General features: G+C 54.4%; 1 protein-coding gene across 5 annotated transcripts in view; it reads left to right on the top strand.

Moving 5' to 3' along the window:
* The window catches only part of SLC43A2 (solute carrier family 43 member 2), a 42,159-nt gene extending 27,809 nt beyond the window's left edge, over window positions 1-14,350 (top strand). For 3 of the 5 annotated variants that reach the window (XM_049701945.1, XM_049701946.1, XM_049701948.1), the window contains 8 exons: window positions 46-248; window positions 684-830; window positions 2,653-2,664; window positions 3,269-3,407; window positions 4,748-4,877; window positions 7,186-7,259; window positions 8,436-8,559; window positions 9,112-14,350. In XM_049701945.1, the coding sequence (XP_049557902.1) occupies window positions 46-248; window positions 684-830; window positions 2,653-2,664; window positions 3,269-3,407; window positions 4,748-4,877; window positions 7,186-7,259; window positions 8,436-8,559; window positions 9,112-9,273 (991 nt within the window). In that variant the 3' untranslated portion in view covers window positions 9,274-14,350. The remainder of the gene's footprint in view (window positions 1-45; window positions 249-683; window positions 831-2,652; window positions 2,665-3,268; window positions 3,408-4,747; window positions 4,878-7,185; window positions 7,260-8,435; window positions 8,560-9,111) is intronic. The other 2 variants (XM_049701947.1, XM_033423278.2) reach the window with 2 other exon arrangements.
* The last annotated feature ends 8,081 nt before the right edge of the window (window positions 14,351-22,431 follow it).

The following is a 22,431-nucleotide window of genomic DNA, read 5'->3' as shown; positions in this document are numbered from 1 at the left end:
CGAGGGGCCCTGGCAGCGCGACAGACACTCTCCTGTGGCCTCTAGGGTGAAGATCAAGTTCAGCTGGCTGGGCTTCGACCACAAGATCACTGGGAAGCAGTTCTACAAGCAGGTGACCACGGTCGGGCGCCGCCTCAGCGTGGGCAGCTCCATGCGGAACGCCAAGGAGCAGGCGGCACTGCAGGAGGGCCACAAGCTGTGCCTGTCCACCGTCGACCTGGAGGTCAAGTGCCAGCCCGATGCCGCAGGTACCGCGTGCGGCCCCCACCTCCCAAGCCTGCCTGAGCCGTCAGCAGGGGCTCCTGAACCCACACCCGCACCCCAGCAACAAGGAGGGGGAGGCCGGTCCAGATGTGGAAGCTGCAGCCCCCTCGGGGGGACCAGCTCCCGCTGAGGGCTTTGTGGGTACCATCTCCCTTAATCCCCATTTCATCCCCAAAAGAGCCGGTAGCACCATCCAGCCTGCCGTACAGACGAAGGGTCAGCGAGGCTGAGGGTCTCACCCAGCTTGTTTCGTACGGCTGGGTGGCCTGACTCCTGCGTCCAGCCGTCCACGTCATCCAGCATGATTTGGTCGGCAAAGCAGGGCTGTCAGCCCCACGCGCCCAGCCCCGGGGTGGCGGGTGGGCCGTGGCCACGGCGGTACCGCCCGCTTCTCCCTGAGCACCCTCTTCTCCCCGCAGCGGCCCCCTCGTTCATGCAGAGCGTGTTCAGCCCCATCCTGCTGCTCAGCCTGGTCACCATGTGCGTCACCCAGCTGCGCCTCATCTTCTACATGGGCGCCATGAACAACATCCTCCAGTTCCTGGTCAGCGGCGACCAGGACGCAGGTAGGTGTCCTCCAGGCCCCGGGGCGCAGCCCATGAGCGGTGGCCACTCCTGCCTGCCTGAGGTTCAGCCCACTGCCCGGCTGGGCTGGACCAGCAGGGCCGTGAGATGGCAGAATCCAAGGGCCTGATTGTGTGTCAGAGCCGTTTCATCACGGCCGGGCCCAACTGTCCTTTCGTGTCCCCGTCGGAGTTTCCCGGTTTAGGAGGGAGGAGAGGACTAAAATAACTACGTGTGTTTGGGGTGTGGGGGTGTGTTTTTTGTTGCCTGAGGGGGACGGTTGACGTGTGTGTTCGTAAATGAAAACACGGCACAGAACGCAGTACTCCACCTGAGAGCCTGTTGAAAGGCTATCTGTCAAACCCAACGCCAAGAATTCTCCGGGAAACCGCGGGGGTGCCGCGTGGAGAGGCTGGGGGCCGAGCTGGGGGCTGGGCTACTGCGGCTGGAGACTGGGGCTCCTGGGCCTGCACAGGATCTGTGCCCTGAACCGGGAAGCAGAGCCAGGTGGAGCCTTCCTCGTGGGTAATCCAGTCCAGGCTTGTTACTTCTGGTAAACAGAACTGATAACCCACCTGCCACTTTTCCAAGAGAACACACAAGCTGATTAGAGGTTTTGATTCTACAAAGAAAGTCATTACTTCCTCAGGGCCTGAGCTGAGTCAGCTTTAGTTATCCCTAAGCGGGACAAACACATCTGTCTCATTGGTGTGCAATGTTTGGGTTGGTTCCCCCCCCCCCCCGCCCCCGGGAAGATCTGCCAGGCACTGTACATTTTTAAAGAGGATGAGAAACCTGGCCTTAGCAAAAGGGGAAGGTGACAAAGAGGCACAGATAATGCAGGTGCTACTCCAAAAGTGGGTGTTCGGACGTGAAGCAATGTGGAAAAATCCTATCACGCACCCTCGCAAAAATTTGTAGCAAACGCAAAGATAGGAAGAAAAAGCACCTGTTTAGCTTTGTCTTGTCCAATGATATTCCCCTAGATTTCTACCCCAGGAACCCTTTTATTATGTAACGTTCATTAAAATCTGTGTGCCACGCTTTGGGGAGAGATGACCTCGCGTGTCTCTTTGCCCTCTATTGTAAACCCTGAGGCCCAGACAGGTGGAGACTCTGACGGGTACAGAGAAGGGCCCTCACTGGCCCTTGGAAGGCAGATCTCCCTGCCGCTGAGTCATGGCCTTTTACTCTCTGAGAACTCTTGCTGCTCAAGAGGCATTTTTTCCATCTGTTTCCCGCATTCAAAAAGTCAGTTTCAAGAAGTAGAGGAAGTTGGGCCAGGAAATTCGGTCTGCAGCTGACAGGGCATTGGTTTTCCCCATCCTGCTCCTCTGGGCGGTTGTGCCTGACATCACACACACACACACACACACGCACGCACACACACATGTCTGGCTATCAGGGTCAGGGGGCCAGTAGGTGGATGGGAGACCAGCGCTGGCTAGTGAGATACTTGGGCTGGGTGTGGGGTAGATTCTTTGCCCTCGGAGGGAACAAGGGCAACGAGGCCCAGGTTCTGCCAGGTCTTCTGCACCCACACTGCTTCCCCATCACGGTCCCCCGCAAACACCACAGGCCTGATTTACCAGCCCGCTTGTGACGAGGCACCAGCTGCACACGAGTGAGGCCCCAGCCGGCAGGAAAACGTCCGCAGACACCCGCGCTGGGCACTCTTGAGAGTCGGGGCTTGGTGGGAAATGGCGTGTGAGCTGGGCCCAGAGCTAGTCTGCCTCCGTGCCCCATCCCCCTGTAATAACCTGTGACACTTCTGCTGCTGACCTCACTCCTCTCTGCTTTTTCACTTTTGCTTTCTTGATGCAGTGATGGCTACCGGTAAGCCAGTGGGGGCGGGGGACGGGGGATCGTCAGGGAACACATGGCATCCTGTCCTAGCCGGTCTCTGTTCAACTGAGAAACACCTCTCCTTGAACTCCAGACGTCCCTCTCGGCCAGACCTGTGTTTGGGGGTGGGGCGGTCAACATTCAGCTTCTGTTTGTCTGAGAAATCCCATCATAATTTTAAGGCTCTTTGAAGATTGGAGCCCTTACGTCAGTGCCCTTGTGAGTGGTGCCTTCCTGGTATATTTCTAGAGGCAGAAAACTGACGGCCAGTCACACACAAAACCTCAGTCCCAGGCATTGGTACTTTTGTGGTTCCCACAGTCAGAGAGACTTCCTGGAGCTTCTGGGGGAAGCTGCCGTGACATACGGGATCTCGTTAGCCGTTTCTTGGAAATAGGCGAGGACTTTGGAGAAAAGAAAAGGGTGGCTTTGATTTCAGAGGTTAAGGTCTCCGGGCTCCCCTCATGACCCACAGTGACAAGGGGGCGGTTCTGGAGAAGATCCCAGAAGGGCTCGTGGGGTCACAGGCTCTGCCCAGCGCCCACCCCAGGCCTCTGCCGGCAGCCCCCGTGACCCAGCCCGTCTTTATCCTCAGTGGGCCTCTACACGTCCATCTTCGGTGTGCTCCAGCTGCTCTGCCTGCTGACAGCCCCCGTCATCGGCTACATCATGGACTGGAGGCTGAAGGAGTGTGAAGATGGCCCTGAGGAGCCCGAGGAGAAAGACGCCAACCAGTGCGTAGGCGGAGCTCGTGCCCCGGGCCCAGGCCCCCAGAGGGAGAAGCCCACCGGTCAGGTGTTAGGCAGCATCAGGGTGGGCGGGTTAGGTTTTAAAGTTAGCAGGAGAGGCGAAAGAGGGCTGTGCTCAAAGCTGCTCTTGCCCGCGCTCAGCTCAGCACACGTTTTGGTCTGTTGCTTCTGTAAGGAAAGTCTTTTGTATGCAAAAGTTGGGGAGGCACGGAGCTCGAAGAGAGGAGGAGAGAAACCAGAGGAAGGTCTGTGCAGACAGCTATCAAACAGCCTGCTTTTAGGGCTGCTCTGCGGTCCTTAGCACACGTAGTACACCGGCAGACGTCCTCAGAGTGGTCCTGTTTGCCTGCAAGGTCTGCTCCGCTGGGTGTGAGTAGTAAACGGCTGTAACCTTAATACATGTCAATAGATCTGTTCATGACTGTGAGAATTAAGCAAGGGACCGGAGCCCTACTTTACAGAAGGGTTGGGCTCTAAGATCAGAGGATGAGTTAAATGCTGTCTTCTCTGACTCCACCTTAGTACAATAAGCTCCTCTTTACTGTATCAGGCCCTGTGCCAAGCCCTTAATGCACAACGTCTCAGGTAAGCCTCCCAGCACCTCGATGAGTTAGACCCATCTTGCAGATGAGGGGACTGAAGCTAGGCGTCTGAGTGGCTTGCCTGAGGTCACATAGGGAGAAAGTGGTGGGTCTGGGCCTCCCTGCACATCTCTGAGCCCTTGGATGTCATACAGTTGTCCGTGGGATATCTTTGTGGGTGTTGAGGCTGGAATCAGTAATAGTGAATTCACAGGGAAATAATTACAGAGAATGCTCTGTTATGTAGGTCAGGTCCTACAGCCAGTTCCATCTGCCGCATACCCGTTTCTCCTTCACCCCTTCCTGCCGCCCAAGGAGAAATCCACTCGCTCCCTTTTTTGGCTTATTATCTGGCTTAGTGTCAGCTCCCTGCAGGATTCAGGTGAAGTTGGAGCCAGTAGTGAAGGAGGCTTTGCCACATCCTGACCTGGGTGCACTCTCCTCCTCCCTCCCCATCATCGGACCTCAGTCTTCGCCGAAGCAGCGCAGGGTGTTGACGCCCGTCTCCTCGCGCCTTCTCGCGTCCGACCTCTCCACTGAGGTTGACACTCCACGCTCAGTCCAGGGGGTGCAGTGGGGAGTGTCCCTCGTGCTGGTCTAGCCCCCACAGTCCCTAGCACATGCTTGCGGGTGGTCTCTGAGTCTTGCGCTGTCCACAAGCTGTGACTCCCGGGACCTGGCTTCCTGGGAGAGCCCATCCTCCCAGGAGCCCCCAGCTCCGGTGTGTGCTCTGCGTTTCCACAGAGGTGAGAAGAAGAAGAAGCGGGACCGGCAGATCCAGAAGATCACCAACGCCATGCGGGCCTTCGCCTTCACAAACCTGCTGCTCGTGGGCTTTGGGGTGACTTGCCTCATTCCCAACCTGCCTCTACAGGTGGGTATGGGGAGAGGGAGAAGCCAGGTGGGGTATGGGGTGATGAGACTGAAAGGTGCATGATGTCTCATGGGGGAGAGAACAGTGCTCGCTCAGCAAAGAGAACAGTGACTTTTCACTTGTTTAATTCAACCAACCAACCTATCAACCGGCCCGCTGTGATTTACCAAAGGGTCCCCTACCTGCCAGGCTCTGTACGTGCGTGATGCTGGGAGCAAGGTGTAAATGAAACTCAGATTGCCTTTCACAGAAGACTCTTCTCTATGAAAGTACATCATCCTTCTCGGTCTTTAGGCATCTTACATACCACGAGTACCATCATCTTACCGTTTCTGGAACCATGTGGTGTAGTTGTGTGGCTGCCCATTTTGCATGCGCTCGAACAGCTGAAGTCTGATGTCCAAAGAACTCTGGCTAGTCTGTGGCGTTGGTGGGAACGTCTGCTCCTCCAGTACAGGGGAGCAAGACCGACGATCCCTTGGCATCTGGGTTCAAAAGTTTAATTCCTTCTCACAAGATTTCCAGTGCCTTTGGAACCTGACTTTTGGCAGAGAGTTTGAGAAAGGTAGATTTTGTTACCTGCCTGGCTCCACCCTTAGGTCCACAGAAGTGTTCTAGTTCTAATCCCCAAATGTATGAACTTGTAAGGGACAAAAGTGATGGGTGTGACCCAAGTCCAGATGGTATCTTGGACCAGGTCCAGGAGGAAAGCAAGAGTCCCTTCCTACAAGTGGCCGCACGTAGAAGTTCATTGAACACCCAGGTGTGCACCACCCACAGGTGCTACCATGTGTTTGTGCCGACACCGCGTGCAGCCAGAGTAAACCATGGGAGGCTCTCCCAGTTCCAGATGGGAGTATTGCTGCCTCCCTGGTGCCCTCCCGGCCTCCTGGTGGTGGCCCTCTCCGCAAGACTGGCAGACCCTTGCCTGACCACCCTTGTCCAGTCGCGGGGCAATGCTCGGTGAGGACAGTCATCTGCTTTGTGCTTTATCCAGTTCTTATTGAAAGGCAAGTTGTGAAAAGGCAGCAAGGCATTTGGAGTGGAAAGCAGAGCCTGCCGAGGGATGGGTGCACGTTCAGGCACAGACCTCTCGCAGCACCGCAGGAGCAGCCCTCGCCGCCTCCACTGCCCACATTCCCGGAAACGGGTCTTGGCCGCTGAGCCCGGTGGCAGGGCTGTGTGCAAAGAGCAAACAAAGGGTCCTGGGAGCAAAGGAGCCAGCTCGTGGCTCTAAGGAATCGTTAACAAGTGCTTGCTAAGCTTGCCAAGCTTGCCAGCAGTGACCCTTCCTCAGGAAAGCAGAGCCAGAGGGGAGAGGGACAGCCATCTACCAGTAGGGCCTGGGTGGCCAGGCAGGGAGACCTGGGCACAGTCCTCAGGTCCGCGAAGGCAGGAGTGGTGATTAGTGACCTCCTGCTTAGTGCTATGTCCATACGTACACTTAAGAGCAGACTCTAGATGGGGGCGGGATGGGGGGAGCCCTGGGTTTTAGTGTTTGCCAATTTCCACGGTGCAAGTGCTCTCGTCGTGGCTGATATCAGCCAATACGGTGTCACCAGCTGTGGAGTTGGAAAGAGACACAGTAACACGCCATCATACGATATTTACAGTAGAGCAAAAAACCTTAAGAGCAGGAATTCCCTGGTGGTCCAGCGGTCAGGACTCCGCGCTTTCGCTGCTGAGGGCGCAAGTTCAGTCCCTGGTTGATCCTGCAAGCTGTGCGGTGCAGCCAAAACAAAAAATAAAAAAAATTTTGAAAAAACAAAAAAACCTTAAGAGCACAGCTAATGGTAAAACAGAATAAAATAATCAGGATGTGCTGGGTTTTGAGTATTCATTAACTTTGTTTTCAACGTACAGTTGACCCCTGAACAACACAAGTTTTAATTGCGTGGGTCCACTCGTACTCAGATGGTTTTCAATGGTAAACACTAAGTACCACGTGATCCGTGGGTGGTTGAATCCGAGGATACAGAACTGTGGGTACAGAGGGCCGACTCTAAGTTATATGTGGACTGTTGGCTGCGTGGAGGGTCGGCACCCCTAGCCCCCCATGTTGTTTAAGGGTCAACTGTAATTTGTTGAATTGTACGTTTATTACAGTTGAACTGTTAGTAGCGACTGTGTTTAACTTAAAATCGGCTCAGAATTCTTGGCAGTTCAGGAGTTGGCCCTGGAAAGCCGGCACAAGCTGACTCCAGGGCGCCAGTACTCCCACCGCTCAGGACCCCAGGAGCTGTGGGGCAAGGGGACAAGGTGAGGCCCTCCATGTCTCTTGCTCAACACTCTGCTCTCCCTCCCTCAGATCCTCTCCTTCATCCTGCACACGATTGTGCGAGGATTCATCCACTCTGCCGTCGGGGGCCTCTATGCCGCTGTGTAAGTCCTGGGAGCTGTGGGTGGCCTGGTGGTCGAGGGTAAGGGAATGACCTGAGGGAGGTTCCTGGTGGGACTGAGGGCCTGAAGGGGGCCATCTTGCTCACTTGGGGTTCATCCTCTGGCCTTAGGTACCAGGGCTTCTGTTGGGTGTGTCAGGGGAAGGCCATACCTGGCAGGAGCAGGTCAGTGGGCAGACAGTTGGGTGCCCACAAGCCTTGGCTCATTGTTGCTGCGCAGTCGGGTTCTGAGGCTGCCTCTGGCTGCTCATGGGAAGGGCAGGGGGGTGGGTTCTAGCTGCCCACAGCTCAACGGTGATCTTCCAGTGGGCTTCAGCGGCGGCAGTGACGTGAATAGCTGAGCCTAGGATGTGCCTGACAGATCCCACCCAGGGCCTCAGAGGGCTGGTTCTGTCCACAGCCTTCTTAGGCCTTGGCTAAAGTGAAACCTGCCTCCTTTTCCAAGAGGCCACACGTGCCTAAGGAACCATAGTTGTTCCTTCTCCTTGGGCCGGTCCTCGGCTCACACACTGGAACCCAAACACCATCCACTGTCTCCCTCCGACCAAAGACTAGCCCGTTCCTCCAGCCGTTCCTTGCTAGGAGTCCCTTCTCACCTCTGGGGCCACGATGCCTGACGTGGCCCCAGAATTCTGGCAAAATCTGCCTAAGGTTTTGCCAGAACTCTCTCCCTCTCTCAACAGTATCCCATGGGGGTCATTCCAGGTCTGCCTGTTCCACCCCCACCTACCCCCCGGGCCTGGAGGAAGTTGTGGCTGCCCTGGCAGAGTCTGAGGGCCTCGTCCGAGGGCTGTGATGCTATGTTTCCGTGATTACACAACGCTCCTCTGGAAGAGGGTGCAGCCAGGCCGGGCCCAGCCTCCGACCTGCCTGCTGGGCCCGGCTCACAGGCTGCAGACTCCGGCTGGCACCGCACCTCCCACTTGGCTTGGCCAGACACCCCTGGGCCCCGGGGCCTCATGCTGGTCCAAAAGACAAATTCGCTTTGCAGAACTGCTCAGCAGAAAGCGGTCCAGGGATGCACACCCCATTCCCACCTCTTCTCTGCCACCGGAGGTGCAGCCTGGGGGCACCGGCACCTGGGGCCAGGCTGCGAACCAGCATGTGGGAAGCCGGAGCATGGCCCCCTGTGGTGACAGGTTCTCTACTGCCCCGGCAGGTACCCCTCCACGCAGTTTGGCAGCCTCACAGGCCTGCAGTCCCTGGTCAGTGCACTCTTCGCTCTCCTGCAGCAGCCCCTGTTTCTGGCTATGATGGGTCCCCTCCAAGGAGACCCCCTGTGGGTAAGAAGGATCGCGGGGCAGAGGGCTATGGGCATCCGCCCCACTCTGCTGGTTGGGAACTGGGAGGCATCACTCGGGGGCTTCTAGAACCCCGGGACAGGCAGTTTGGAACTTTGGTTAAGATCAATTCAGGAACCCCTTGTGAATGGGCAGGAGGGACAAGAGGAGAAGAGTGTCCTTTCTGGACCTGATTTTGGGGTAAATCGAACCAAGTTGCTGTCCCTGCTCCTCCTGCCAAAGGCCCAGATTCTTAACCAGGTGCTTTGAGCTTGTCCCAATCCCCCCCCCGCCCAGAGATTCAGATCAGTACAGTATGGTGGCCTGGCCCGTGGACAGCTGGGGAATTCTGTTGCTGGAATGTGGAACGACGGGACCTCCAACCTCTTGAAACTCCTTGTTTGTTTTTCCTCTCCTCTCCTGTGACCTTCTCCCCATTCCCAAACCTGAGAGCGAGGAAGGGGCTGGAACTGGGCTCTGCAAAGACCACAGCCCCTGCCTGCTCCCCCCCCCCCACCCTTGGTGGCGACTCGACTCTCATCCCTGCCTCCGCAGGTGAACGTGGGGCTGCTTGTCCTGAGCATGCTGGGCTTCTGCCTTCCCCTCTACCTCATCTGCTACCAGCGCCAGCTGGAGAGGCAGCTGCAGCAGAAGAGGGAAGACGACAAGCTTTTCCTCAAGCTCAACGGCTCGTCCAACCGGGAGGCTTTTGTGTAGTGCCCACCACCTCGAAACTGTGGCGTCCCGCCCTTGCTTCAGTGACTCAGCGGTGTCCTCCCCACCCCAGAGGACCTCCACGCACCCCTAGGATCCTGTCCTGCACCATGTTGGAGTCCTCGCTCCCTCCCAGGGCCCTGGTCCTGCCTCGGAGCTCTGCGGTGGAAGGATGGGAGAGGGCCCGGTCAGGCACTTCTCCTGCTGGAAGCAGAGGCGCTCTGGACTTCGCTCAGCCACCCTCTAGGGGCCCTGGAGCCTCGGGGCTCCGTGGTGCCTGCAGGAGCAGACAGGAGGACCCCGGGCAGGCAGGCCCTCTCCCCGCAGCGTGTCGAGATTCCGCCTCTTGCCAAAGCAGAGGAGTCTGCCGTCTACTGCCCACCACCTGCCCCTCGGCTGCATGTCCACCAGCCACGCCTGCTGAGGACAAAGGCTTGCACTGTCTGTACCCGCCTCGCCTGGCCCCTCACCTCCTCCCCCGGCCAGTCTGAGCTGCCTGAGGAAGGAAGGACCCGCTTCCTGTTGTTGGTGCTAACTCCTTTGTGATTCCAGCCCCCTGTGGCCTGTCCTCCTGTTCGAGGCCTGTGGAGAAGGCCCCCTGGCTTAAAGCCTGGGGAGGGGATGGAGGGCTGGATGGTCACATGTGGCTCAGGAGCTGTGGTCAGGGCCGAGCAGCAGTCCCTTCCCTCCTCCCTGAGGGCCTGAGCCGGAGGCATGTCTCCACTGCCACCCTCTGTCCAGTCTGTGACCTGAAGGGAATTAAAGGGGCACCACACACAAACACACGCATGCGCACGCGTGCACACGCGCACACACACACACACACACACACACACACACACGCACACAGCTGTTTTCGTGGGGGTGGAAGTGAAGATGTGGCTGACAGACGTGGAGGTCCAGGCCCGGGTGGGAAGGTGGATTTGTGAGAGACCTAGGGGTGTGTGTGCATGTGGGTTGTACGCGCGTGTCCTGTGCATGAGAGATGTGTGTGGGATGGGGGTGGGATGTGGGCGCTGGGGGTCTGCCCTTATCCTCCCAGAGACACTCCGGAGCCAGCCAGGCCCGCAGCAAGCCCAGCGCCCAGGAGCCAGCGCCGCTCAGGGTTGGGAGCTTGTCCCAGGCTGCAGGGCCACAGCGCCCCCTGCTGGCAGACTTTCCAAGGGCCCTGGAGCTGTTTATGCGGGCGAGGCCCCGTTTCCTCTGCCAGGCGGGCCTGGCTTGCCAACCCACCCACCTTGACTGCCCTCAGAAATGTGTCTGAGGCTTCCTGGGAGCTCTGAGAGGGGTGGGTTGATTTTTAGGTGAATTGTTTTGGTGGTTGGTTTTTTTTTTTTTCTCCCTTTTAAGTTTTATCAGACTCCTTTTTATAAAGCAATAAATCCATTTTCCTCCTGGTAAGGGATGCCCCTTCTAGCATATCAGTTAATGACTACATGTGCCTGTTTTGAGCTTGAGAAGAAAAGGCAAGACAAGATTTTCTGCCTCAGTCGTACCCAGCGACTCACCATCTCTCTGGGTGTGATTGCTGTCTCGGGAGGGGCAGTGGGCCAGGAAAAGACCTTCCTCCCCCGCCCCACCCCCAAACAAATGGGGCTTGTGCAGACACCTTAGAAGTGTGGCCATCCCCTCCTCTGCTGCTTATCCCAGCCCGACAGGCTAATCCTGACCCCCTTTCATCCCTGCTCAGACTTCCTGTCACCAGTCAACCATGCTGAGGGTTCCTCCTAGGTTCAGGACAGGGTGACCCCAGGAGAGCCGCAGGCTCAAAGAGAGCAGAGGCGGGATGTGGCGGAGGAACGGGTGGCAACAGGAAGGGGCAGGGGCAGGCCCAGGCCCGAGCCCTTTGAATGCACGTAATCTCCCTAGGCTTCACCCACTCAGATACTCAAAAGCAAATATTTGTTTTAAACAGACATTTTTTTAAAAAAAGAGAGAGCCTGAGATCAACATTTCCCAAAGCATTCCTCAGCATGCTCGTTCTGTGAGATGTTAAGGTCATTCTCATGTTTTAAAACAGCATTATAGTCAGATTCGGGAAATGTTGAGATAAGGTCAGATGAGCGGCACTGATGGGCTGTGCCTCTCCAGGGGGGTGTGGTCTGTGACTAAGGGATGGCTTTAACCATCACAGCCGTCCTCCACATGGGGCCCAATGACCACGAGCAGCAGGAGCTCTCGGGGTGCTGGTTAATAACAGCCTCTGGGCCTTGCCTCTGACCTAGAGGGAAACCGAAGTCTACACTTTGCTAAGCCCCACCTGGTGGTTCTGGCGCCCGCCCCCCAACATTTGAGACCCACTGACAAAGGAGTGCAGTTTGGAGAAGCGCTGACTAGCAAGGGCCCTTCCAGCTGGGAGATATGTTGAGCTTGTACAGGCATGGCCTGTGCTGTTCCCAGCAGTGCCCAGCCCAGCCAAAGTGGGAGCTGCGGCCTCTCTCTCTCACCCACCTGCAGGTTGTGTGCGCTTTGGGGGAAGAAGCAGGCATTAAGAAACCAGAGTTCAGGGTGGGAGATAGTCTAGAGCCAATAGTGCGTGGGGATTAGAGGCATGAAAATGGGAGCAGGGTACCAGATGGGTTGGGGACCACAGGTGCCCCCCCACTCCCTTGCCTGTCATTTTGCTCTGACTGTACAGGGTTGATGGGTTACATATTTTCCCATTACCATCACTGGATCACGCTAACAAGCCAGGAGTTCATACTACCCTCCCTAATTTACAGCTGGAAAAATTGAGGCCCAGGGAGGTGGAGTAACTTGCTCAAGGTGAGAGCCAGGACTCATATGTGGTTCTTATCCTCTAGGTCAGGACATTCCATTCAGAGCAGCAGCCCCAGGGGGGCCACCAGGCCTTGAGATCAGGGCGAAACAGCCTAAGGGAAGCAAACACAGGCGAGGTGTCTGTTTCTTGGAGCCAAGAGCTTCCTTGGAGAGAGTGGGGTGAGCTCTACTTAGTAGAGTCATCTTGGCCCTAGAGGCCGATGGTAGCTTGGGGGAGCAAGTTTCTGGTCACCCCAACCCTTGAGAGGAGTGCCCTGGGGTGGAGCAGGGACCACATGGCCTCGGCCCTCCATCTTCGTCCTCCTCCTCCAGGCTTCTGGTGGGAAGGAGCTGGAAGTCGTGCCCAGCCCTGCGGGCTCAATCAGAGTGAAGAGCGCGGCCCCGAGCCCCGCTCCTCTCTAGCCTCCCTGTACTTGAGTCCAGGTGATCCTTTGTGGTTAGCTTCCTCCGAGCCCTCCTGGCCTCTGCCTGTGGCTCTCGCTACCTGGGCCTGTACTAGGTAAGGTTCCCACCCTCGTAAAGGCCATAGATGGGGCTGCAGGTTGTGAGTTCCGTTCTGTTTCTCTTTTTATTCCTCTTGTACCCGGTGTCAGCCTGGTGAAAACTTCTCCTCAAGCCCTCCTTGTCCTGGCCCTGGGCTGTGCAGTGTGAGGAGGGCATCCCGCTGCCCTGGGCCCCAAGCACACTGAAAATGGGGAGCCATCCAGTATTGGGGGTACATGTGCAGGACTGTCCCAGACAGCGGCACAAAAAGCCCAGTGGAGTTTTCGATGCATTTGCACATCAGCCTGCATGAATTTAAACAGATACACACCACCGGGGGCAGGTGAGGCTGTGGACACCCTATGGTAAGGGGCTCCTGTCAGAGAACTCTTCTCAGCAGAGTCAGGCTTCCGGGGCTGTTTAATACGGTGCATTCTCATGGGCTCTGGGACAGTAAGGTGCCTTATCTGTGGGGTTAGGATTAGGAGCCCAGGACCCCCAAAGTGAAGGGATGGGTTTTCCACAGGCTGCAGTGCTCCCCTGGGGTGGGGGTGGGGTCAGGGTGAGCTGGAGGGCTCTGGAAGCCTGTCCCACCCAGGCCCTGCCTCATGCCGAGTCCTGGGGTGAGGACCTGGTGTCTGGAAGGAGGTGCATTGTCCTCCACGTGGGTGGCCCGCCGCAAAGCAGACCTCTCCCGCCGCTGGCACACAACCACCGCCTGGGCCCTTGGTTTCTGCAGGCAGCATGTCCAGCCCCGAAGTTAGTCTTTCTCAGCCTCCCAGGCAGATCCAAGACCAAACCAGGGCCTCTGGCCGCTCCCAACCCCTCAACCCTTCCCAGAGTGAGACCATCTCCCTGTGCTGAGGAGGCTGTGAGGGAAGGGCAGAGGTCAGGGGCCCCACCACACATACTATCTCGTGACCTGAAGCAAGTCTTGAGCCTCAGTTTCCTCATCTGTAAAATGGCAATAATACTCTCCCCGGGAGGCTAGGTGGACATGGACGTCAAGCAGTCGCACATTGTTGCACCTGGCATTTCATAGGCACTTAACAAGCGATAGCGTTATTTTTATGACCCTGGAGGAATGCAGAGAGCACAGGGGATGAGGACCACCCACACCCACCCTCCCCTGCCCATATAACGGGACAGCCTTGTGGCCAAGTAAAGGAAGTGAGGTCTGTTTCTGCTGACCCCTACCCCTCTCAGAACCCCCTCTCTAAGCAAAAGCCTTAAGCAGTTGTCCCCTTGTTCACTTTTACGTTTTTCACATTTTGTTAAGAGACTTGGCCAAAGCTTCTCGAGCTAACCTCTAACGGGGGGATATCCGGGCACTCTTGACAGTTTCATGCTGAGGTGGGTGACTCAGAGCATGGCTTGTAGGCAGTACCTCCATGCCACCTCCTCGTGAAACTGGCTGTGCCTCTGTGTGTGTGTGTGTGCGTGTGTGCACACGTGTGTCGAAGTCTGAGGTGTGTTCCAGGCACGTCAGGTGGGAATGTGTTTGGAGGAGTGTGGGGGAGCTTGTCTGTGTGCCTGTCTACCTGGACGAAGAGGGAGAGGGTCTCACGTCGCTGAATCCCTTTTGGTGGCTGGAAGGGCCTAGGCAGGCCCCGTCCAAGGACCCAGCCCAGGCTCTCAGAGTGGTGCCTGAAGGGTTAACATGTTCCTGTGTCAACGAGGGTCAGTGCAGTGTCACTGACAGCTCAGGAGCTGACCCTGACTCTTCCTGGCCCTTTGCTGTTTCTAGCACCTGGATTACTTCCTGGCACACAGTAAGCACTTAATAAATGTCTGCCAAAAATGGCTAAGAACTGCTTCCTCCTCGGCCCCTGTGTCTCTTTCTAAGTCACTCATCCGCTTGCCACTTGTCTCTTGCCTGTCACTTGTCTGAAACGTGCTCCCTGACCCCCACTCTCCGCTACGTTGCACTCATTGCGGCCCAGCTTTGCTGGTGGGCCAGCTTTCAGCAGAGCTGGGGAAGGGACAGAGGAAGGAGCCTCTTGGGTGGGAAGCCCAAGGCTGCTGGGAATTCTGGTTCTAAGGTGGGCGCTCATCCTTGCCCCTTTTCTTTTGTCCTAAGTCAGTGGTCATGGGCACACCTGCTCCTCCTACAGGTTTCCCACGAAGCTGGCCACTGTCCTGCCAGGCCAGGGCCCTGGGTAGTAGCAGCAGAAAAGAAGAGCCACTGGGCTTCCCCAGAGAAGCCCTAAGGAGATCCCCACGGCCAGGGAGGGGAGAGGACGGCCTGTTTGTCTGAGGCCTGGCTCCTGAGCCTGCCGGGCAGAGGGGGCTTGAAGCCCAGGGGAGGGAGGAGGATGGCTTCGGGGGCCAGCTGGGGATGGGCGAGCAGCAGGCCCCCTGCATAGCAGGCAGAGCAGAGGTGCTGGATGGATGTGCGTGAGGGCTTCTACTCCAGGATTGTGAGCTCACAAGCCGGGGCGTGGCTACACCCCTTTGCTGTGTCCTTCATTTTCCTACTTTTGATGGAGACACTACGGGGAAATATTCCTCTAATATAAGTAGAGCCACAGCACAAGCTCTGTGATGACACGGGGGCAGCTAGACCTTGAGCTCTCTGCCAGACAAGAGGACTTGGTGGGCACCATGGGGACCTGGAAGCCACAGCTCCATCGAAGGACAGCCTTGACACAGCTGCAACCAATTAAGGCCCTGTGTGAGCGAGCCAGGTGTTGCCCGATCTTCTGATTTTTACAAGAGAAGCTGGGAGTCCTGAGTTTTATAGAAAATATCCCTATTTTCAGATGCTGGCTCAAAAAAACTTTTTTTTTAAATACCACAGCTGCTCCAGTAGCTTTTCACGGTGTGCAGGCCAGGGTCGGGGAGTGGAGGGTAGAGGTAAAGCCCCGCCCCACAGCTGTTTCCTCCACCTGGGCAGACGCTATGCATGTCTGAACTGCAGCCCCACTCAGGCTGGGACCATTCTCTTTTGTCTCCCCCAGCCTGGCGCGTAATGAATGCTGTTACGTGAGCAAGTGGTTACTCATTCTAGTCTAGCTTCCTGAGTGACTCCCCAGTCCCTGTTTAGGGACAGTGAATCATCAGGGCCAGCACGGGGCAGAGCCAGCTAACCTCAGAGGCCCAAGTCCCTGCCCACGGGCTGGCCGAGGCACTCCTCTGGCCAGGGGGAAAAGCCAGGCAGCCAGGGTCATGCTTTGTCTGCTCTTCTGTCTGTCTGTCTGTCTCCCCACTAGAACGAATGCCCCCTGAGCGCTGGTACGTGCACTGCCTTGGTCACCATGATACCTCCAGTACCTCAAAACGTGCCTAGCATGGAACAGCTGCTCAATAAATATTTGGAGGATGAAACTTAAAAAGAGAGAGGGAGAGAAATAAACCAAAAAGAGGCTGAAACTGACAGACAGAGGCTGGGAGAAGAGCATGCTCTCAGCAGCCAGGAAGGGACAGAACAGAAGATGGAAACAGTGAAATGCAGTCTCTCTGAGATACACACAGAGATGGGTTACAGGTGTGGCTGTGACGAGGCAGGAACAAGGGCCAGCCAGCCAGGAGCAAGCGCGGGGGTGGTCCAGAGCAGTGAGTTGCACAGACAGCGAGACAAAGGGGAGAGAGAGACAGTCCAAGACAGAACAGAGAGAGCAGACGGCAGTGATGGGGAGAGACAGAGAGAGGGAAACACGGAGGGAGGTGAGACAGGAAGAGAGGTAAAGAGAGACAGAGAAACACAGAGAGATGGAGAGGGGAGAGATAACAAGAGAGATTAAAGAGAGAGAAAGCGAGAGGACAGACAGAGTTACAGAGGAACAGAAAGAGAGAGAGACAGAGGGAGCACAGAGAGAGAACAAAAATAAAGAGATAGACAGGGAGAGACAGAAAGAGATACAGAGAGACTTCTTTTTTTTTTTTTTGGCCAAGTCAACATTTTATTAAAAAACACACAAACACGTACACAATGGTAACAACAGGAAAGGAGCCAAGATCTCCTATTTGGGGACAGGCTGACCGCATGGTGCTCCCATAGGCCTCACTTTAAGAAAGAAGGTGCCTTCAAGACCAGATTTCCAAGAGAGATAAATTAGGAGGTGGCTGTGTTTTCACAAGAGGTGAGATAAAGAGAGATCGACAGAAAGAGAAACAGTCATACCAAGAGATGGAGAGGAGAGACAGAAGGGGGGCTAACTAGAGAGATGGAGAGAAGGTGGGTACAAAGAGGGAGAGAGGGAGAGAGACAGAGAGGGAGAGAGGGAGAGAGACAAAGAAAGAGAGGCATGCGAGACAGAAAGATCGCTGTGACACTGGAGAGTCATGTCCTTCTTGCCTGTTCAGCCTGGAGCACGTAGAAGTAGCCTCGAGGGGCAGTAGTGTCCATCCCTCCTTCCTCACAGCATCCTTTTCTCCAGAATGATAATACAGAAATGTGGCATGTCCTGCATGAAATTATTTTATGCACATCGCCTCATCTACGATGCCCAGCAATCCCACATGGTAGCCACTACCATCGTCCCCATTTTACAAATGAAGGAGCCGAGGCTCAGAGCGGTTAAGGAACCTGCACAAGGTCACACAGTGGGAAGTGGTAGGGCTGGGACTCCAGAGCATCAGGAGCCAGGGGGTCCATTCCCACAGTGGGACTGTTGACTCGCAGTGGGGCACCCTGGAGAGTGCTGTGGGCCCCTCATGTAAGGCCTAACTCTTTTTCTTTCTTCCTTCCTTCCTTCCTTTCTTTCTTTCTTTATGGTTTCTCTGGCTGCGGAGTACGGGCTCTAGGTGCACGGGCTTCAGTAGTTGTGACTCGTGGGCTCTAGAGCACAGGCTCAGTAGTTGTGGCGCTCAGGCTTAGTTGCTCCGTGGCATGGGGAATCTTCCTGGACCAGGGCTCGAACCCGTGTCCCCTGCATTGGGCAGGCAGATTCTTAACCACTGTGCCACGAGGGAAGCCCCAGGCCTAACTCTTATGCACACCTGAAGCAAAGCTTGCTAGAGTGAGAGATGTAAGAAACAGAGCAACTGAAAATAAAATGTGAAGGAAAAAAAAAAGGCAGACTTGTTCAGATACTGATCGTATCTAAAATAAACTACAAAATTACATTTTTTAGACGATTAGGGAAATCTGAACTTGGTATGAGATAATATCAAGAAATTATTAATTTTGTTCAGTATGATCATGGCATTGTGGATTCATAAGAAAATATCCATATTTCTAGAATGCACACGGAAACATGGAGGGCAGAGATGACATGATGTCTGAGATCTGCTTTAAAATGTTTCAGAACAGAGATGAAGCAAGTGTGGCAAAATCTCGCTAACAGTTGATTCTGGATGACGAGGAGTGGGGATTCCTTAAGGCCAGATCTTGAACTTGGCACTCAAGTTCCCACACTCCGTCCTTCCTGTGTGTGTGTCCACCACATGAACCACTCATGCTCTGACCAGGGGCTCTACCCTGGTCTCCCCACCCCGCAAATTCCACCCACATAGAACCCTGCCTCTGCCCCTTTGCATATGTTCCTTTCCCTCTGAAGATGCCATTTCCCTTTTCTAGCCAAATCTGTCTCAAATCCCCCTTGTCCCCAGATACTTCCTACACCTTTTCAGCCCAGGAGGCCTCTCCTTGGACCCTTTCCAGCACTGTTCTTTGTGTCACACATGGTCACCTTTATGGCCAGCTACCTCAGTCACTAGGTACCGTTTTTTCTGTGAGTGCAAGGCCTCCTCTCCATGAGCTCCTCCAAATGGAGGCTGTTTCTCAGGTATTTTAATGACTGTTTTGCTTTTTACTTCCCCCAGTGCCCTGCATGGCCCTCCAAGCTCCCTCATCTCAGCTCATTCAGGTGTCTGTCTAAACATGGCCTCTTTTTTTTTTTTTTTTAATATTTATTTGGCTGCACTGGGTCTTAGTTGCGGCATGTGGGATCTAGTTCCCTGACCAGGGATCGAACCCGGGCCCCATGCAGTGGGAGTGCAGAGTGTCAGCCACCGAACCACCAGGGAAGTCCCGTGGCCTCTTCTTTTTGGCCGAAACTCATGGCTTGTACCATCTTATTTCCCCCACAAGGGACTGAACCCGGCCCCCAGGCCCCCAGCAGTGAAAGCCTCGAGTCCTAACCACTGGACTGCCAGGGAATTCCCAAAACATGGCCTCTTAGCGTCTTTCTTGACCACCCAACTAATACCACCGGCACTGGCCCCAGTCACCCTGTTCAGCCTCTTCATAACATTCATCTCTACTTGAAGTTATTTCTGCATTTGTTTATATTCTGCCTCGCCCCACCGAACAAGGGAAGGACCTTGTTTTTCTTGGTCACCCCTATATCCTGAGCGCCTAGAGAAAGGCCCAGGACAGGGCAAGGAGTTCAATCAATATTTTATGGAGTGAATGAGTAGATATAGCTTTCCCAGCTACACTGCAAGCTCCAGGCGGCAGGGTTTGATTACTTCCTGGAGAGAGCCAGCACATGGCAATTGTTAAATAATGATCTACTGTATTGGGACTTCCCTGGTGGCGCAGTGGTTAAGAATCCACCTGCCAACACAGGGGACACAGGTTCGATCCCTGATCCCGGAAGATCCCACATGCCGCAGAGCAACTAAGCCCGTGTGCCACAACTACTGAGCCTGTGCTCTAGAGCCCGCGAGCCACAACTGTTGAAGCCCATACACAACAACTACTGAAGGCTGTGCACCTAGAGCCCGTGCTCCGCAACAGGAGAAGCCACTGCAATGAGAAGCCCGTGCGTTGCAACAAAGAGTAGCCCCCTCTCACCACAACTAGAGAAAGCCCAGGCACAGCAACGAAGACCCAACACAGCCAAAAATAAATAAATTAAAAAAAAAAAAAGATTTACCGTATTGATATTACGTAGGAGAAAAACCCTATTCTGGGAGGTCAGGGGACCAGGGTCCAGGCCGCTCACTTGATCTTGGACTTCGGGTCCTAATGTCTCCTCTCTTGGTCTTTCCCCAAGGGCGTTGGGCTTGGGTTTCTGGGGCTATCCATACTCCAACTCTAGGATTTGATGGCCAACATGTGCAATATTCAGGGCTGTCCTGGGGCGCCAGTTATAGCTCGACGGCAATATAGCCACCTGCTCCATCCTCCCTTCCCAATTTTCTATCTTGTGCAGCCCACTCACGATCACCTCGGTCCCCCTTGAGTCCAACACTGGAGTTCATGTGCCCAACGCACAGTGAGGTCAAACCGTGGAGTCTGGAGCAGAGAAAGGTTTATTGCAGGACCAAGCAAGGAGAACAGGCGGCTCATGCTCAAAACCCAGAACTCCCCAATGGTTTTCAGGGAAAACTTTTTATAGGCAAAATTTGTGGTGAGGGCTGCAGGGTGTGTGACTTTCTTTTGACTGGTTGGTGGTGAGGTAACAGGGTGGTGTTCCAGAACCTTGTGCCCAGGCTGAAGTTAGCATCCTCCAGCTGGGTGGGGGCCTTAGTTCCAGCCGAATATCAAAGATATTGTTATGTATTCTGCTCCTCCTTTGTTTCTGTATTCCCTCCCTTCCCTGGATAGCAACTGTTTGAATATGCCCTTCGGAACTCAGGGAAGGTCACGGAGGCTGAGTGACGCCTATTTCTTACAAACTGGAAATGAGGGACACAGAAAGGATTTGTACCTGGGAGGGCCCCACAGGGTCCTGCTCCATTTCAGCCATTGTCTTCCCCTGTGCAAATCTGCCTTCCCTGTGTTTTCCTGAAGGAGTGCCGTCCACCCAGTCTCCCAGGCTGGAAACCCGGGAAGTTTTTGCTCTTCCCTTCTCGCTCTCACTCTCTCAGCCAATTAGTCAATAAGTCTTGCTGATTTTACCTGAGTTGCTCCTAAATCCATCTCTCTCTCTCTCTCTCTTTCTCCTCTCTCTCTTTTTTTTTAAAAAAAATATTTATCTATTTATTTTATTTTTGGCTGCGTTGGGTCTTCGTTGCTGCACACGGGCTTTCTCTTGTTGCCACGAGCGGGGGCTACTCTTTGTTTTGGTGCGCGGGCTTCTCATTGCGGTGGCTTCTCTTGTTGTGGAGCACGGGTTCTAGGTGCGTGGGCTTCAGTATTTGTGGCACATGAGCTTAGTTGCTCCACGGCATGTGGAATCTTCCCGGACCAGGGATTGAACCCTTGTCCCCTGCATTGGCAGGCGGATTCTTAACCACTGCGCCACGAGGGAAGTCCTCCATCTCTCTTTCTTTTCCCCCCTTATCCCACCACTGTCCTAGTCCAACTCTGCCTGGACTTCTGCAGAGGCCTCCTCACCAGTCTCCCTGCCTCTGCTCTGTTTCCCTCAGTCCCCTTTTCACTCAGCTCTTAGAGTGAGCCTTCAAACGCCAGAGCTGCATAAAAAACCGTAGATGCCAGCCCATGCCCTGAGGATGGACTACAAACACCTTATCACCCCCAAGAGCTGCATACTCTGGCCCCAACCCTCTCCCCACTCCCATCTCCTACAGCTCCTCAGCCACCAAGCTTTATGTCCCAGTCACCTCTCTCAGTTCCCCTAGAGCACATGCTGGCCCTCTGTGCCCCAGCCTTTGCATTAACTCTGCCTGATACCTCTTCCCCTCCCAGCCCCCTGAAGAGCTCAGCTTAGAACCTCTTCCTCCAGAATGCCTTTGCTGACTACACTTCCTGGGTGTAATGCCACCAAACCTGTGTTTCACCTCTCACAGTCCTTTTCATCCTAACTGCCTAGCTGTCCCTCCACCTAGCCCCCCCACTTGACCTTGAGCTCCCTCAGGGCTAGATGGTATCTGACTTGCTCACTCAACAAAAGCACAGATTTTTTTTTCATTTTTTTCTGACTTTATTGATGAATATTTCACAAATATTGATATAATTGTATATATTTAAAGTCTACAATGAGATGAATATATATATACATACACACACACACACTCATGGAATAAAATGGAACAATTACCAAGATCAAAATAATTAACACATCCATTACCTCACATAGGTAGCTCCTTTTTTTTTCATCTTTTTGTGATGATAATTTTTTTAACATCTTTATTGGAGTATAATTGCTTTACAATGTTGCCTTAGTTTCTGCTGTATAAGAAAGTGAATCAGCTATATGTATACATATATCCCCATATCCCCTCCCTCTTGTGTCTCCCTCTTCTGGTTTTCTCAGGGTATATGCCCAGTAGTGGGATTGCTGGGTCCTATGGTAGTTCTATTTTTAGTTTGTTAAGGAACCTCCATACTGTTCTCCATAGTGGCTGTATCAGTTTACATTCCCACCAGCAGAAAAGCACAGAATTTGATACACAGCAGGCACTTAGCAAATACTTTTTGGATGAAAGACATTACACTAAGGACTTCCTTGGTGGCACAGTGGTTAAGAATCCGCCTGCCAACGCAGGGGACACGGGTTTGAGCCTGGTCCGGGAAGATCCCACATGCCGTGGAGCAACTAAGCCCACGAGCCACAACTACTGAGCCCTCATGCCACAACTACCGAAGCCTGCGTGCCTAGAGCCCTAGAGCTCCACAATAAGAGAAGCCACTGCAATGAGAAGCCAGCGCACCGCAACGAAGAGTAGCCCCTGCTCGCCGCAATTAGGGAAAGCCCGCACGCAGCAACGAAGAGCCCATGCAGCCAAAAAATAACATAAATAAAATGAATTAAAAAAATAAAAGAAAGACATTACACTAAGACATTAAGGTGAAAATCTCTGCCCCATCACATGCTAGCTTTGGACTTGAGCAAGTCTCTCTCTCTCTTTTTTTTTTTTTTTCTTGAGCAAGTCTCTTAAGCTCTGCCTCCTCCTCACCTGTCACTGTGGACAGTAATAATACATTTCTGGTAGAGCTGTTGTAAGGAGTCAAGCCCTTGGAAGAGCACGTGCACGTAAACTTAGCCATTATTAATATTTTTTGACACAACCTCTTCCTAGATCTCAAACCACACCACCGGG

Source organism: Orcinus orca, chromosome 19, assembly GCF_937001465.1.
Source record: "Orcinus orca chromosome 19, mOrcOrc1.1, whole genome shotgun sequence".
Taxonomy (NCBI): Eukaryota; Metazoa; Chordata; class Mammalia; order Artiodactyla; family Delphinidae; genus Orcinus; species Orcinus orca.
This window is presented reverse-complemented; position numbering and strand designations above follow the sequence as displayed.